The sequence below is a fragment of the Micrasema longulum genome, unplaced genomic scaffold (genome assembly GCF_059751315.1).
Source record: "Micrasema longulum isolate JH-2025_06_02 unplaced genomic scaffold, ASM5975131v1 h1tg000284l, whole genome shotgun sequence".
Classification (NCBI taxonomy): domain Eukaryota; kingdom Metazoa; phylum Arthropoda; class Insecta; order Trichoptera; family Brachycentridae; genus Micrasema; species Micrasema longulum.
In genome coordinates this window covers 449737-465715 of record NW_028277488.1, presented here as the reverse complement: position 1 = coordinate 465715, position 15979 = coordinate 449737, and the positions used below count along the sequence as shown (strand labels likewise).

The 15979-nt window shown below is 35.6% G+C and overlaps 1 protein-coding gene across 2 annotated transcripts; it reads right to left on the bottom strand.

Moving 5' to 3' along the window:
* Positions 1-4253: 4253 nt before the first annotated feature.
* PIG-O (phosphatidylinositol glycan anchor biosynthesis class O) lies at positions 4254-15963 on the bottom strand. 2 transcript variants are annotated; one of them, XM_088224444.1, is made up of 10 exons: positions 15290-15963; positions 13089-13218; positions 11045-11266; positions 9055-9164; positions 8350-8511; positions 7707-7858; positions 6424-7628; positions 5962-6147; positions 5477-5670; positions 4254-5364 (listed from the first exon to the last, which is right to left on the bottom strand). In XM_088224444.1, the coding sequence occupies exons 1-10, from the start codon at positions 15845-15847 to the stop codon at positions 5170-5172; spliced, it is 3114 nt and encodes a 1037-aa protein (XP_088080570.1). In that variant the 5' UTR covers positions 15848-15963; the 3' UTR covers positions 4254-5169. The 2 variants fall into 2 exon arrangements, with proteins under 2 accessions (XP_088080570.1, XP_088080569.1); XM_088224443.1 differs by having other exon boundaries at positions 9055-9161; positions 15290-15948.
* Positions 15964-15979: the final 16 nt, after the last annotated feature.

Genomic DNA, 15979 nt, shown 5'->3' with positions numbered 1-15979 from the left:
ACAATGTTCTATTTAAATTTAATACGTAATGGGCACGGCCAAGGCAATGAACCGTTTCTGCGGGAATTCAATATATTTTTTATGCTACTAATAAGTACCTACAAAATTTTTTTTTTGCTCGATTAATTGTAAAAAAAAATTGTGATATTTCCTATCACAAAACTGACAGTTTTTTTTATAGAATTCCGACATAATTATGTAATCGCTTGTATTTTCATATACAAGCCACTCTTACTTTAGTGTTTACAGTATTAAAATCAGCTGTAGTTTTGTTTTTTACTGTTTACTACGTATTTTTGACAGGCTACAGTGATATGATCAAAATACTGGTAGACATTTTGTTCATGGACAGAAATAGTCACAATTTTTAATTGCCATCCAAAACTGTCCACCTGCAAGACTAGTTAAATGGATTCACATTAGTTACACAGATCGAAGGCGACAGATTATCGCTAGCCTAATATTATAATACAATGATTAAAATTTGTAAAACATATTTTTGATATAAAATTGCGCGGTTAGGTCACCTAACAGTACATGTACATAATATAACAAATTGTTTTAAAAACTCAACGGGAGAAATATTCTCGATATAAGTACAGTACCCCTATTATTGAGTATTACTTAACAAGGGATAAAGTATTTAAGTTAACGAGTTCTTTGGTTACTACAGTACATATAATTATATAGGTATATATAGAAATATTTACAACTCTAATCGCAGTCTCACATACATAAATGTTTAATTATTTATGTATACAATTATATTGCAGAATATGTACATCTAAAAAGATCTAACAAAAATTAAAATTAACAGTAAGGTTTTAATAAAAATTAATTAATTCCTTTACTGTTGTTTATCAATAAAGAAAAAAACGCATCTAAGTGTAACAAGCTGTATTTTATTTATTAAAAAATAATAATACTGAAAAATAAAACTACTTATGTAATAATTTAATTGTGCCCATGTAGAAGGGTAAATAACCATTCAAACTAAGAAAGTGTTATTTAAACATAAAATGGTACATACAGTCAAACTTGGTTATTATGAGTATGATGGGATCGACTGAATTTGCTCGGTATACCAGAGATAAGTTTTTTATAAATACAATAACCATTGCATATTGTCATCAAACAAATATTTATATTAAATTGATTTTTGATGCACTAAATTTGTGGTTATTCATTATTTATTTATTTTATAAACGCCCAGAGGGCTCTTACAATATACGGTTAAGAGTACATAAAGCATTATAGAAAATAACATAAAATAAAATCATGACAATTACATTAAACATGTAATTAATTATAGGAATAAAAAGAAAATAAAGTGAAGATGAGTAGAAAAACACATTAAAAAGGGCAGAATTGTGAGGATGGCCATTCGATGGATAGAATAGTTAATTTGATTGCGACAGGAGTAAAAAGAAATAATTTATTATAGCAAAATAAATATAAAACAACTTCATTTTTAGCCATATATTTTTATTTTTTGGAGTGTATAATATTTAGTAATCACTGTTAAAATAAAATAGGATAAGATTCATTAGTAAAGGTAAAGAGGCTTGTGTAGCTTTTAAACCGGTCGGTAGAAAAAATAAAAATAAGTGGTTAAAAACAAAGTAGTTTTATATTTATTTTAAATATCACACAATTCACAGAGATAATTAAAAAACAGAATTGTTAAGGAAAATTATAATATCTTGTTGAAAATTATAATGCCCGTGGTGCAGATAAATAGAAAAAAATATTTTCCATTTCCACTCAACATTTTACGTGCGACATTCTATTGAATTGAGATACACGTCCTCTTGTTAGACATGTTTATAATTCAAAGGTTAGTTTTTAATTGATCTGACATCACTCACTAATAATTTTTATTATGCATTGACCATAGAACATGAATAAAAAAAACATTGTAAAAACCCCTGAAACAGGGATGTCATTTATAGACTGCAAAAGAAGTTATAAACTGTAATGAGGTGCTGAGCCGGTACTCACCGAGTTTCCAAAGCTTGAATTTTTTACACGAAATTTCAACCATTAGTATGATATTTTTTAAATGTTGTCGGCGAAACCACCAATTAGGTATTTAAATACTTACATAGTGTCATAAACGTAATCCGATCCCGTTGTAATCCGAACTAAGTTAGCCACCTATTTGGATTTTAATACTTAGGTTCTTATTTTGAAAAGTATGTTTTTAAAGGTTGGAGAGTTTTTGCTCAGTTGTTGACAGTATTCTTGTACGGTATGTCAGAGAAGTAGCTCGTTATAAATATATAAATAAATGTATGGAAAAAACCATCAACTAAACTGACAATTAATGTTTTCTCATTGGATCCGAGATCTCGCTATTTCTGTGAGCGTTATTTTATTTAAACGCCCTAGCGGGCTTTTACATAATAAAAATACACAGATATGGTAATTATAAATTATAAACTACACAATGATAGCGAGTATAAAATAAATGAATCCAAGAATACAAATTCAATGAAAATAAATAAATAAAACCATAAAAATAATAGGGACTCAAACTCGTAATGGCTAAATGACCCAATAAATTATCATTAATAAAAGTCTTTCTTTAAATTTGGATATTGAACAGCAAAATACATCAATAGAGCTAAATTCATTGCCAAGTTTATGTAGTCTCTGAATAGTCGACTGTATATAATAATTACTACTAGATTCGTTTATATAAAATAGCATTTTTTTAGTGTGACAAGTCTGAGTTAAAGGTACATTAAATGCTAAGAGGTTAGTTAAATAAAGGACATCCAAACAGCCATTTAAAACTTTACACAAAATCATCAAATAACTAATTGTCCGTCTACTAGATAATATTTTTATGTTAAGTTTACACATTAAAGAATTATAATCAATTTGCTCAAGCGGAATCGATAGTTAAAAATTTATAAATGTTAAGAATTTACATTGAACTTTTCCAAAATTATATTTGTGAGATATATAAAATGGAGACCAAATTGTGGAATTATATTCTAAATTACTACGAATTAATGCAACAAACTGCATTTTGAATGAATTTAGTGAACTGAAATCTTTTGCTGTTTGTAATATAAAACCTAAACATTTCATGGTTATAACCAAGTTTGACTGTATATAGCGAAGAGGTAACATTGACAATCGTCATTTTTGTGAAGTAAGCATTGTTTCATTTGAAAAAAAACAATAAAATTGACTTAATAGAGCTTTGCCTGAAAGTTTTTGTTGAATTACTCTAAAAAAAACGAAATCCCATATGTATACCCTTCTATGTGGCCACAATTGTATTCAACAATTTACTTTTTAAAACGCACAACATGATTCAATTAAATTTTAATTAATAACCTACAATAATAATTAATTATTGATTTATTTACATGAATTGCATTATAAAAATTTATAAGCGTTTGTTTGTGGGATCTATTCAAGGGGATTCTGGGACAGGTTGTATAATATTGCTCGAGCTCACAGCAAAAAATATCGATAATAGCAAACCAAATAGCAAGAACAAATACGTATGTACATGTTTTAAAAAATGTCACGAATGTCGTTAAAATGAACCAAAATAACATTATAAAAGATATTGTAAAATAAATAAAAACAAGTCAAAAATATGTAAATGAAGGGAGTGCTCATCTAAGGGTTAACTTGAAGAAATTTGGAAGAGATAAGTGATATTTTGTTTGTGCATAATCAACGTAATATATCGACTGTGGAAGGCAAACATTACTTAGCGACATGTAGCCAACTTTACAGAAGAGTCAGTTAAAGTTTTTTTTAAATTAATAAAAAAATCTTAATTTTTAATCATATATACATCTTTAACAGAGTGTTTCAGAGTAAAGTTTAAACCGCTCCAGAGCGTCACTGCGCGACAGCGGCGCTGCACATAAAACAAATCTATGCAGTGCCGCGCATGTAGCGAAACTCTAGTGGGGTTTGTTTAATATTAAACAGTGAAAATAAAATTTTGTGTTGCTGTAACGCATCGCGCAGTGACGCTCTAGTGAGGTGACCTTAATGGAAAATATGCATTAAAACATGAATGAGAGCCGTAAATTACTCAGTTTAGACAAATATTTAAAAAACTTATTTTCATATGATGTTGTCTTTTGAAAGAAAATCAGCCCTTTTTAAAATACATGTACAAAAAATTTGTTTTATTTCAATAATGAAATCACATAATTTGTAATATCTACCATGCAAGAGGTCTCGGGTTCCATTCCCGACATGGTTGATGTGAAATATTTTTTTCAAAAGGTGATTTACACTAGAATGTACAAGAAGATGTATGAATGTACAGGAAGTTAGGTCTGTATGCAAAGGCAGAGTAATCTCGCATCCTCTCTGCCTATGGCATGATGGTTTGTTTGTTTGGTTTAAATATTGTGGAGCGAAATATGTGACTCACAGTCGTGTTTTATTTCTTCACATCAATAACTGACTGTTTTTGTTGTTCTGATATTTTTTTTTTCAAATTTATCCAAAGCGCACAATGATACGAGATTTATAGGGTTATTGTGCGGTGTATCAATTGACAATACAGCATTTCGCATAAACCCTGAAAATGGTGTCGGCAAAAAAGGGCAAACAATAAACGACAATCTCTTCGTGCATCTGAATGCAAAAAAATCTAAATAAAAATTCCAGAGGTTTTTGTAAACCTATGACTTACATTTTCGCTATTTAAAGTGCAATTACGGAGACCGGACTGCTGTACAACCACGAGCCTACTGCGAGATATCACGCGATTGGCCCATTTCTTACCGTGATAAATATCCAAATGGCACGACAAAATAACATAGGCTGGATTGATATTTATTTAATTATAATTATGTTTTTATTACATTTATTGAATACCGGGTAAACGCATTGACCAGTACATTATAAAGCCGATTGATCTACACTTCATTTCCTTTTGTAGGATTTTTATTAGAGTAGGTTCTGAATAAGTTTAAATAAATGTCAATTCACCCTAATTTTAATGAGCTGTGTGGATTTGGACGACACATTTAAAATGGGCCATTCTCTGTCGCATATTTGGAAATTCTAGTAATAATGAACATAACATATGTTCAAACGACTGCCAATCTTCGACTCCCCGGAGGGTTGAATCCGAGACTCGAGACTTAGATACGGTTAGCGCGAGGGTCCCTCGGCTCATCAGCTGCCCTTGGTGAGCGGGTAGAGGAAGGCGGCTAGGCGAGAGTGCAGGCGGAGCAGCAGCATGAAGGCCAGGAGGACGGCTCCCACGGAGACCAGAAGCCCCCCAGCCTCGAACATCAGCTTGGGGGCGAACACCTTCCACACCATCAAGTGGCGGCAGTGCACTGTGGCCGCCAGCATGCACACAAACATCTACAATACACACATTAATTTAAATACATATTTTAGTTCATTTAAGAAACAAACAGTGTGTACAAAATATAGCATGAAATAAAAAGTAATAATGTCAGTAGAGTGCTCGTACCCTGACGGCCAGCATGAGGATGAACTTAGCGGAAGCGTTGAAGACGGCGGCCATGAGCAACGGTTCGCGCTCAAACAGGAGCAGTTCCCCCCGGGTCACGTCCACCCCGACACCGCCCGGGGGCCACATCACGTGCAGCGCCAGCGGAGACACCACCAGCAGAGGGACGCAGAGACCAATCACTATATTGGAACCTGAAACAACAATATTCATCCCATCAATTCTGTGGTGTGATAAAAGAGTAGAGGTACATGAACCTAAAATTGAGAAAATGAGTTCAACGTAAGGTGGGGTTAAGGCCTTCATTGTTTTTTACAAAAACAAGTTCCATATTTTTTAACAATTTGCGAAACTAGTGAGAGAAATCCTGTTTCGGATCACATAATGACAAGGAGATTGTTGAAATATAGAGAACTTGGGAACACGAAGTTACTCTACCATAAATCTGTACTTGATATGCGGGTGGGCGTTATTCTCATTATTACCGAATGTGTTGACGGTGATGAGGAATGCCGGGATGGCGTTGTGCAGGAAGTGTCCCGAGGTGCCCACGAAGGCCGCACTCCACCGGATGGAGGACAGTGTGGCCTGGTGGCCGGTCGCGTAGAAGAAGTACAGCGAAAGCAGCACCCAGCACAGCATGGCACTCGAGTCCACGGTCATAAGCTCACCTGCAATACATTTATTTACAAAGTCAATTACATACACCCCATTTAGTGTACAACCCTACGTATCATCAGTTGCGGACAGGGATAAAACAATGATAACTTATTTAAATCGGATGATTTTGTCAAAAAAAAAATTGGGTATGTCTGATGTCTTTTCTATAAAATTTGTATTGAAAAAAATGTTTCTAACCTGATAAAATAAATTGTAAGTTGTTTTCTATAAAATTTGTATTGAAAAAAATGTTTCTAACCTGATAAAATAAATTGTAAGGAACTCACCCAAGGTTGAGGAAGTCTGGTAGCGCACTATAGCGAGGATGGCCAGCAGTAGCGAGGCGGCCGCGTACATGAGCACGGCCGAGGGGGCGATGGAGGCCCCGAGGAGCAGCGCCACCAGCAGCGTGACACACAGGCTCAGGACCACGTACACCGAGCTGTACACCGTGGCCAGCCCGCAGACCACGGGAACCTCGTCCACGGGCATACGCTTTCCCAGCATGCCCTTCATCCGGTTAAACAGCTGAGGAACGATATTGTTGCGCATGTCCACCATTGTCCCGTCCGCCGTGCGCGGAATCAGCATCACTCCGAGCGGCTTGATGATGAGCACGAACACGGTGACGGATAATATCCCGAACACCACTCTCGCCAGGCTGTCGGCTCTCCACTGCGCCTTGTGGCCCCAGGAAGCTACCCAGTGCGCGCCGGTGCACACGGCCGCCACTGTGGGAGCGTACTTCCACAGCAGAGTATCCGGCGCGACCAGATTCCCGCAAGAACGCAGCCAGAGGCGAGTGAGACTCACTAACAGAGCGAGCGAAATCAACGCAGCCGCTAAAATCCTAGGGGTCATGCGGTCCACTTCGCTCGCTTCTGCGAAATAGCACTCTCCCTGTTCCTCGCGACAGCTGAGATAAGATCGAGACACGGCGAGTATAGCGGCGAACGTGAAGAACAGCGGGAGAAGCACGGACGAGAGGCAAGCGCTGTAGCAGGCGGCGAGCGTCAGAGACAAGAGGAGATAGTGCGCTACGGCCCCTTCTTGCACAATGTAACTGTTGGAGAACAAGGCGCAAGCCGAGAGGGCGAGAACGGCTCGCGCCGCAGCCTCCGCCCAACTCCTCCTCTTGGATGTCTCGTACCAGTGTTGGGCTATCATTTCCCAGTTTTGTATGACCAACATGGCCAACATGAAGATGGACACCATACCGGTAGAGAACAGTATGGTGAGCTCCAGATTGTCCACCTTGAGGAAGGTGTGCCCGAGAACGCTGATGACCACCGATAGAATCATAGCGCCGTAAGAAAACCAAAGAAATGAACTTTGGAAAATTTCCGGAAGACGTTCGGGAGGAATGCCATCGACTATCATGTAACAAAAGAAAATTGTGAGAAATACGAGAAGAAGACCCCGACTCATGGAGAAAGAGTCAAACTGTACCCACACTTCCTGACACATTGATCTGACGTCGATCAGAAACTCCCTGAAACAATAAAAAAGTGTGATTATTAAACAATCAAATATTATTTGATTTTGAAAATTGAAAACAAATGATCATTACCTGGCATCCGTAGCGAAAGAATGGAATGCCCTCTCATTGTAGACACTCTGCACTCGATGACTAAGAATTGTGAATTTCTTTTCAATATTTTCCATCTTGTCGACAGTAAATTGCTCCGAAGTTTGAGCATACTTCTGCATGTAATTTGTAACCTATAAACACAGCTCACATGACTCAAAGTTGTTGTATTGATAACAGATTTAGGGCCAGTTTCATAATCAACCATTCATAAACTTAATAGCATTTTTAACTTATGTTTGGTAAAACGGCAGATTATTGCATTTTATAAATGTTCACAACGTTATGAATTGTTAAAAATGAGAAAATGGACACATAAAGATTCACTATCTTCAGCACCGCTGTCATATTTGACTATGACAGATGTTTTGCCAATTTCTTTGGTCGTCCGCTAAATTCTCATATCATATTTTTTACATAATTATTATTATTATTATTATATTTTTTACATATTAATGATCAAATTAAATAATAGGAAACAATCAACAAAATAAATACGCCTAATGACAGTCAGTTAGCAAAATTGTGCAGAAAAGTTAATGGTTCGTAGCTCTGACGGAAATTAAAGAGATTGTTTATAAAACCGGCTCTTAGTACTTATCATCGGTATAAAAATAAGTAATACCTGTTTAACATTGGCCCATAGATTCAGAAGCGCAAACTGCCAGTCGTTGAAGGGAACCTTAAGCGCCTCGGAATAGGGAAGAGCATTCAGCATAATGGCCCCGAGGTTGGAGTGTGGCGGGGGGAGTCCCAGAATGGATGATAATGTGGGCACTAAATCCACCTGGAGCAGAACAAAAGTAGAAAAATTTAGCTCAACACCTAAATAACATGATAAAATAAAACAATCTTCATTGAAATGTAAAACGCACATTTTTAAGAAAGGCCGGAAACATTATTGATTATCAAATTATATCCTTAAAACCTTCATTTTCAATCTTGAAGTAGGGCCCACATAAACAAATTCTTATGTGTACTCTAATAATAACATTGTAAGTATACCTATTTTGAGCAGTTCTACTGAATATATTATAATATGTATATCTAAATAAACATTTGCAACTCATCCGAATACTTATTTTGAGTGGGATTATGACGCAGTCGTCTTTTTATGTTGACTTGTTGAAACATTAATAAATGATGCCCAAAAAACATTTTTGAATTCGTCCAAAGCAGACTTTGTATCTCTATCACTCATCTTCAATCCACGCAAAACCCACCTCAATTATCCTCATTATGATAGCTGTTTGTTAGATTAAGTTTTTATTACTGGAACGGGTTGTACATTTTAACTGAGAAGTATTTATTTGTAAAAGACAGTTCTCACCTGACGAACAGATTTTGGGCTTAGCAGATCGGGAAGTTGCATCAACTTGTAAGGAGAGTACATGAACATGGCCGCAGTCACCTCGGCTTCTGTTTCTCCGCCGTGGTCTCCTTAAGTCAAGCAATATAATTTTAAAATAAAAGCTAAACAGTATTAATACGGTACCCTCGTGTGGCTATGTCACATGAGTCTATATAGAATACAAGACTTGATATACTTGATGTTGACATATTTCACGTCAGTGGGTCTTCCCCTAGGAAAGCACTTTCTAACTTATAATTTTTCTTTTTACACTGTGTTATATTATCTGAGGTGATTTTCACAAAAACGGCGCTATATAAATTATACAAATATATATATACATATATATATTATACTAACATAACTATCTATTATCATTTGTGATTTATTATTGTATTTAGAATGAATTGTTTTTTTTTTCTGTAATTTTGTAAATAGCTGAATAAAATAAAAATGAATATATCTTTCTTATAAAAAAAAATAATGAAGTTGTATTTTGCTATTAACGACCTAAATTACGTGATCATTTTTATATCTATATTATCCATCTGTTTTACTATCTTCTTGAGTGCACGCATCGAGATGTCAAAACAGCCGGCATTGTAATACCTCGGTAGATAAATACAGACGAAATTTAAGCATACCGTCATGATAATTGTCAAAAGTCATATAAAAATCATATTCAGGGGATCATTTTTTGCTTGCATTGGAATTTATTTGAGTATGTAATCGCTTCGAAGTGGCCACTTTTTATCACAGAAGCCTATTTAAAAATAAATTAGAACTATTTAAAACTGTAATTAAGCAAGGAACTCGGACTAAACATTCGGCGTCATTTATTGTTTGGATTCGATCATATGACGTCGAGATGACAAGTCGGTAGAACATACCAAGGTAGATAGAGATAGTAAAGAAGTTAAGTATTCCGTCTCGGTATGTACCAATGAAGATAGTCTTTGCAATTGCCCCCCTGATATAGCTCCCAGTAACTACTGACTATTCTCAAAATTCAAGGAACATTTGCATGTAAAAAAAATAAAAAACGAGAATGAGGTCATGTGCTGTGTAGGTGAGTGATTGGCAGGAGTCGGACAATGTTGAAGCATCGCTGGAAGAAATATGCACAAGCCCAGGGAGACTGCGTTAATAAATAATGTGGGAGCATATTAATCAACCCTTTTGTTATTATAATTCAAATGTAGTTCTGATTAACACTATCAGATATGCTGATGATACTCAAGTGCTGGCTGACAACATCCAAGGCCTACAAAGGCTACTGAACGCGATAAATGATATGGGGAAAGGGTTTGGACTAAACATTAAGTTATCCAAAACCAAATCGATGATCCTCTGTCAACTGTCTTATGACAACATTTCCCTGGAACTTGAGTCAAACAATACAGTAAACATCTTCAAATAAGGAACTGAGATGTCGTATTGAAACAGCTCGTGTAATGTTTCTCTAAATGAGAAGATCATCTTTACAACCATAACCTTAAAATCAAGCAGGGTTTTGTGAAATGTAACATTATGTTCATACTATCGTATGGGGTTGAAACACGAACCATAAATGCTCAAGCTGGAAGCCTTTGAAATGCTAACGTATGCTAAAAATCTCATGAATGGAAAGGGTAACAAATGAAGAGGTATTTAGCAGAGCAAGAGCAGATCGCGAGCTGAATGGTATAGTTATACATTATACAAGTCAAATATGTATACTTCGGGTACATCCCGCACGGGGACAAGTAAAGATCGCTTCAACTTATCTTTAAAGGCAAAATGTAAGGACACCGAAGAATGCGAAGGAATGGACGAAGCCAGATATCGTGGCTTCGTAACATACAGGAGTGGACAGGCATCAGGAGCATCAGGGTATTGTACCGGACAGTAGAGGATGGAGAGGCCTACTCCACGGTGATTGCCAATGTCGGGGGGGCCCTATAGGGCACTCGAAGAAGTTGGGGATTACCAGTGGCGGTCATCCCGTGGTCGCCGATGACGAGCAGCGTGGTGGCGGGGTCCATGTCTCGCAGCATGCCGCGCAGCACGCCGTCCATCTCCGCCAGCTTGGCCCCCATGGCCGGGTGCTGCGGCCCGTGCCGGTGGCCGCAGTGGTCCACCCCCAGGAAGTGCGCCACCAGCAGGCTCCAGTCTTCGCGAGCCAGCTCGCCCGCCAGATGCGACTTGATGGCTGAGCAGAGAGACAAGGGCTTACCAAAACACCCATCTGATAATATTCATCTTTAAATGTCATAGTTAATGATTTGGATAAAGATATCAATAAAATTCCTTAGTTAAGTTGTACTTCCCAGAAACCTCGTATAAAGTTGAACATTGTAGGAGGCGACCCGGGTTGAGGCTCTCCCGGGGCATCCGCAGGAAGTATTAAGTAGGAAGTAGTATTATTATTAGATAAACATATTAAAATTGAGACGGAAAATATTTTGGTTTGGGAAAAATGTGACACAGTGCTTACACTGACCATTTAATCTACCAATGACAGGTCATAAGCTAACTATTAATTTACATTATATCCATATCTTTCACTTTTTTACTACGCAAAGTTTTTACTTTTGATTTTGTATTGCAGTATGCTTTTCTGGTTTCTACATGTCAATGAAGAAGAGGAAGAGGTTAGTTTAAACTTAAATTTGTCACCTAAATGATTTTATCTTAAGCCCCTGTTTATTTACGTATAAACTAAATGTTTACATTTTCATTTTACGCATTGCGCTTATAGATAATGCTCTCATCTAACAATGTACATACATACATACATTACAAGACATAACATCAACATTAAATGCTGTTTATAAATTGAATGTTATATTTTTACTGTCTGTAATTTTGTAGCATTCTAATTGAAGCTATTACTACCTTGATTGAAGCTTTCACTACCTTGATTTACATATCTTGAGATAATTACTACAACTAGGTGTCTTAAAAATCAGGATTTTTAAGTTAACCACTACATATAACACATCTTTGTATCTTCCTTTACAAATGATACAAATTGACATGTCTTGATGCATTGAAATAATATAATGATTTGAATACGCGACATGTCTATTTGTACCATTCACGGAGAATATAACAATGGGGATTTGTGATTAACTCAAAAATGTTCATTTTGAAGTTACCTAATTGTAGCAATGAGGAATTTCAGCCCTACGGGATATTGGATACAATAAATGTTTTCTTGCGCGCGGTAAAAATTGTGGCATCAAATTGTTGAATTGTGGCATCAAAAATCAAACAAAGTTTCCTGAAAATGTACGAAAAAAATAATAATATCTGTTGGCTTATGTGTTAATCACTGCACAACTCTGCTCCGGAATATCTAAGGGAACTATGCATTCCAGATGAACTAGCTGACAGGTGTCTTATGAGATCAGCTACGTCTACGGCGAGAGAAAAGGTTATTATACCGCTACACAAACAGCGCACTAAGTTCGGTGAACGCGCATTTGCGGTCGCAAGCCCTGTGGCATGGAATGCTCTCCCAGCAGAGGTGCTAGGCTGTGAGAGAGAAGTGATGTTTCGGAAAAAACTTAAAACCCACTAACTTGTTCTCTAAATCATTTGAATAAATCCGTAGCATGTGATAACAAAATATTTTTAAAAGTAATAATTATAAATTTAAAAGCTTCAATTAAATTTATCTATCTGTATAATTACTTTGAAAAGCGCCCTTGAGGTATTATATTACAAAAATGGCGCTATATTAGTTATCCATAATAATAATAACCCTTTCGGGTTGCATTGACAATCAAATTTCAGCAACCTTATCTCCTAGATAAATTAAAAGGTATTAGAAAGAAGTTACCAATAGCATTTATTTTAAAAAACATGAAGGAATTATGTTGTGTACACAAAACCTCAAAAACAGAAAAATCCAATTGTTTTTTGGTCTCCGAAAATTCAAATTTTCAAATTCTTAAAATTGCGTTTTTTGGGTTAGTGGCTTGCCTGAACGGTTGCGATATTAGATCTAACAGGAGCTAAAGACTGACCATTGTCCACAGTATGCAGATCCCAAGTGTTGAAGGAAGGAAGAGCCACAGAGCGGAGCCAGCGCTTGGGGTACAGGCTGGCCCATGTGTCGTCCCCCAAAAGCACGGCCTGTCCCCCGCGAGATACCAACTAAAAATATCCAAATCACTTTTTATTAAATGTTACTACATAATTGTATATAACTACTACTAGATTCGAGATGTGCCTGTCTCTTCGCCAGGATAGTAATAAAACTAACATGCTTATCCCACAGAAAAGGAATGTTAGTTTAATTAGTGTCCTGTCGAAGAGATGGGTTCGCCTCGAAACCGGTAGACATAGAAAAGTCAATAAGTAGTTATATTGTCTCATACGCCCAAACCAATATTGAATCACCTGCTCCACAAACCTATAGATTATGTTATGTTTTTTTTATTGTGCATTTTATAATATAAATAATATAGGTACACAGAAATGAAATATAAACATAGTGTTTAAAACTGTTTTTAGTGTCTCTCTGTATGTTCTCACATGTAAAACATTTCAAAAAAGTATATTCATAAGTGTACTTAGCATGGGTAACCCCAGTGGGGACACATTATTTTTTTTATAATTAAAAAAATATATTTATATATTTATATTATTCTTTTTTATTTATGTAAAAAAAAGATAAGTGAATATACAATTATTAAGTAACATTTTATTAACATATTTGACCGAAAATTAAATGCTTTACATATTAATAACATTTTTATTATTTCTATGAGAAAAAAGGGGGAAAAATAACCGATAGAGTTAAAAAAAAAAACTGTTGATAGTTTGGGTAAATAGAGGAAATAGATGATGCAAAACAGCTGAAAATATTGTGAATACATTAACGCATGCACAAGAGTCTTGAGATTTACATTAAATGAGATTGACATTAAAGATCTAAATAATTAGCGTGAGTGCACGAAATGTATGAATGTAAAGGATACAAGATATGAATGTACAGAAAATATTTTTATTATAATTTATTTCATCACCATTTCCCTACCAGCACCGAGTGGTACATAGAGCACTGCATTTGAAATCAAATCGGTGAACAGTCCTATGCTTTAGGTGCTAGTTCAGGAACAATAAAATTTTGAATTTTAAACAGCCTTTAAAATCAATATTTCTTGCACCTCAAAAATTGGGCTTCACAACAAGGTGAGTTTAACTTAACTTGATTTCCTTATTCAGGATTTTTACTCAAGAGCAGCCAAAGAGTCCAAAACACTCTTATTACACACAGAATTGTATTTTTTAACCACCTAAACACAGAAAACGAGTAAAAAGAAAAAAAAGTACAAACAAATTATCGACAATAAAAAAAAAACTGCTGACGATAGTTTTATTTATTACACATACAACTTTTAATTTTTTCTTTTGTATATGAATACCTCACTGAGCATAACCCGTGTCGAGGCATTCATTTACATTATTTTTATATTGGGCAGAATGAAATCACTAATTTTCAGCCGAGTGATTATCGTGACACAAATCCAAAATAGGCATTTTTGAGATAAATATGCAGAAACGATCCTTAAGTGTCCAGACATTAAACGGCATAATTCTTAAAAATATTAGTGTAAATTATTATTAAAATAAAACTTTGTGATTGTGAACAATATTCTGTGTTTACTATATTAGTTTTATATCACCCGTCGATGGGAAGAATGCTCTCCCGAAACTATAGTAGTGTTCTTGTAAAATAATAAAATTGTGTAACACTAATAACAAATATAAAGTTCATAATATAAAGTTTATATTTGAAGCACTAACTTTGTGGTTATTCATTATAATAAAATAAATAAAACAACTTTGTTTTTAACCACTAATTTTTATTTTTCACTGACCGGTTTCAAAGCAAACAAGCTTAATAATAAGAATGCAAATATATTTTTTTTATTAAAAAAACAAAAGAAAAACACCGTGACTTTTTTACTGAAATTCAGGAAATAACAGTTGCACAATAATTGCCATTGTTATTTCTGAAAACATCTAATACTAGGCTAGGCAGCGCGAGGTAACTTTATATTGCTCCTTTGTTTTTGCAAATTGAAGTTAGTTTACTGATAGGTGCGTAACTGCTTTCCTGTTAAAACAGTTTTTTTCATATTCTTCCATTCAACAATTTACAAATACTACTTATTTAGTGACATGGAGTTACGTGTTGATTTTTGAAGATGATTCTCACCTGGTCTATGATGTTGTCCTCGTTGATTTCCGGAGAGGCAAAGTTGGAGCCGGCGTCAATGAAGGTCGGCAAAGATCCTGTCGTCAGTCCCTTCAATCTCTGTAAGGTGGTCGTGGGAGGGTCAGCCAGGAATTTGTACAGTCTCGTACGGTCCGGGGCAGACTTCAGCAGCTCGTCGAAGATAGGCATCTTGTTCTGATATGGTAAGGGATCCGTCAAACTGCTGTTGAACTCCGCAAACTCGTACTTCAACGCGTCGATTATTACCAGAATCACTTTCGACCGCCTCGGAAGACATGTTCGGGTCGAAGAATTTACGTCTTGTAAAAGAGAAACTAGCCTATCATCTTGCGTACAGTAAAACTCGTGGCCGTTTGTGATTTTTACTTGACTAGCTTCGAGAGGACCGCATGGAATATCAGTAAAGGGTTGACACTGAGTGAACTCTTTTTGGGTTACTCTTGTCAGTAAAAAACCTCTGGTAAACATAATAATTCCTGCGACAACTAAATATGACAGCCATAACAGAAACATAAAATAACTCCATTTACTACCCATTTTAATCTAATCATTGGGGTATTATTAAAATTAATTAGACTTTCGGAAAATTTTGCCGGATTTTCCGACACCGCCGAGAACCTCAAATGACAATTGACTTCATATATTTTATCTATGATTACGTTCTTTTAA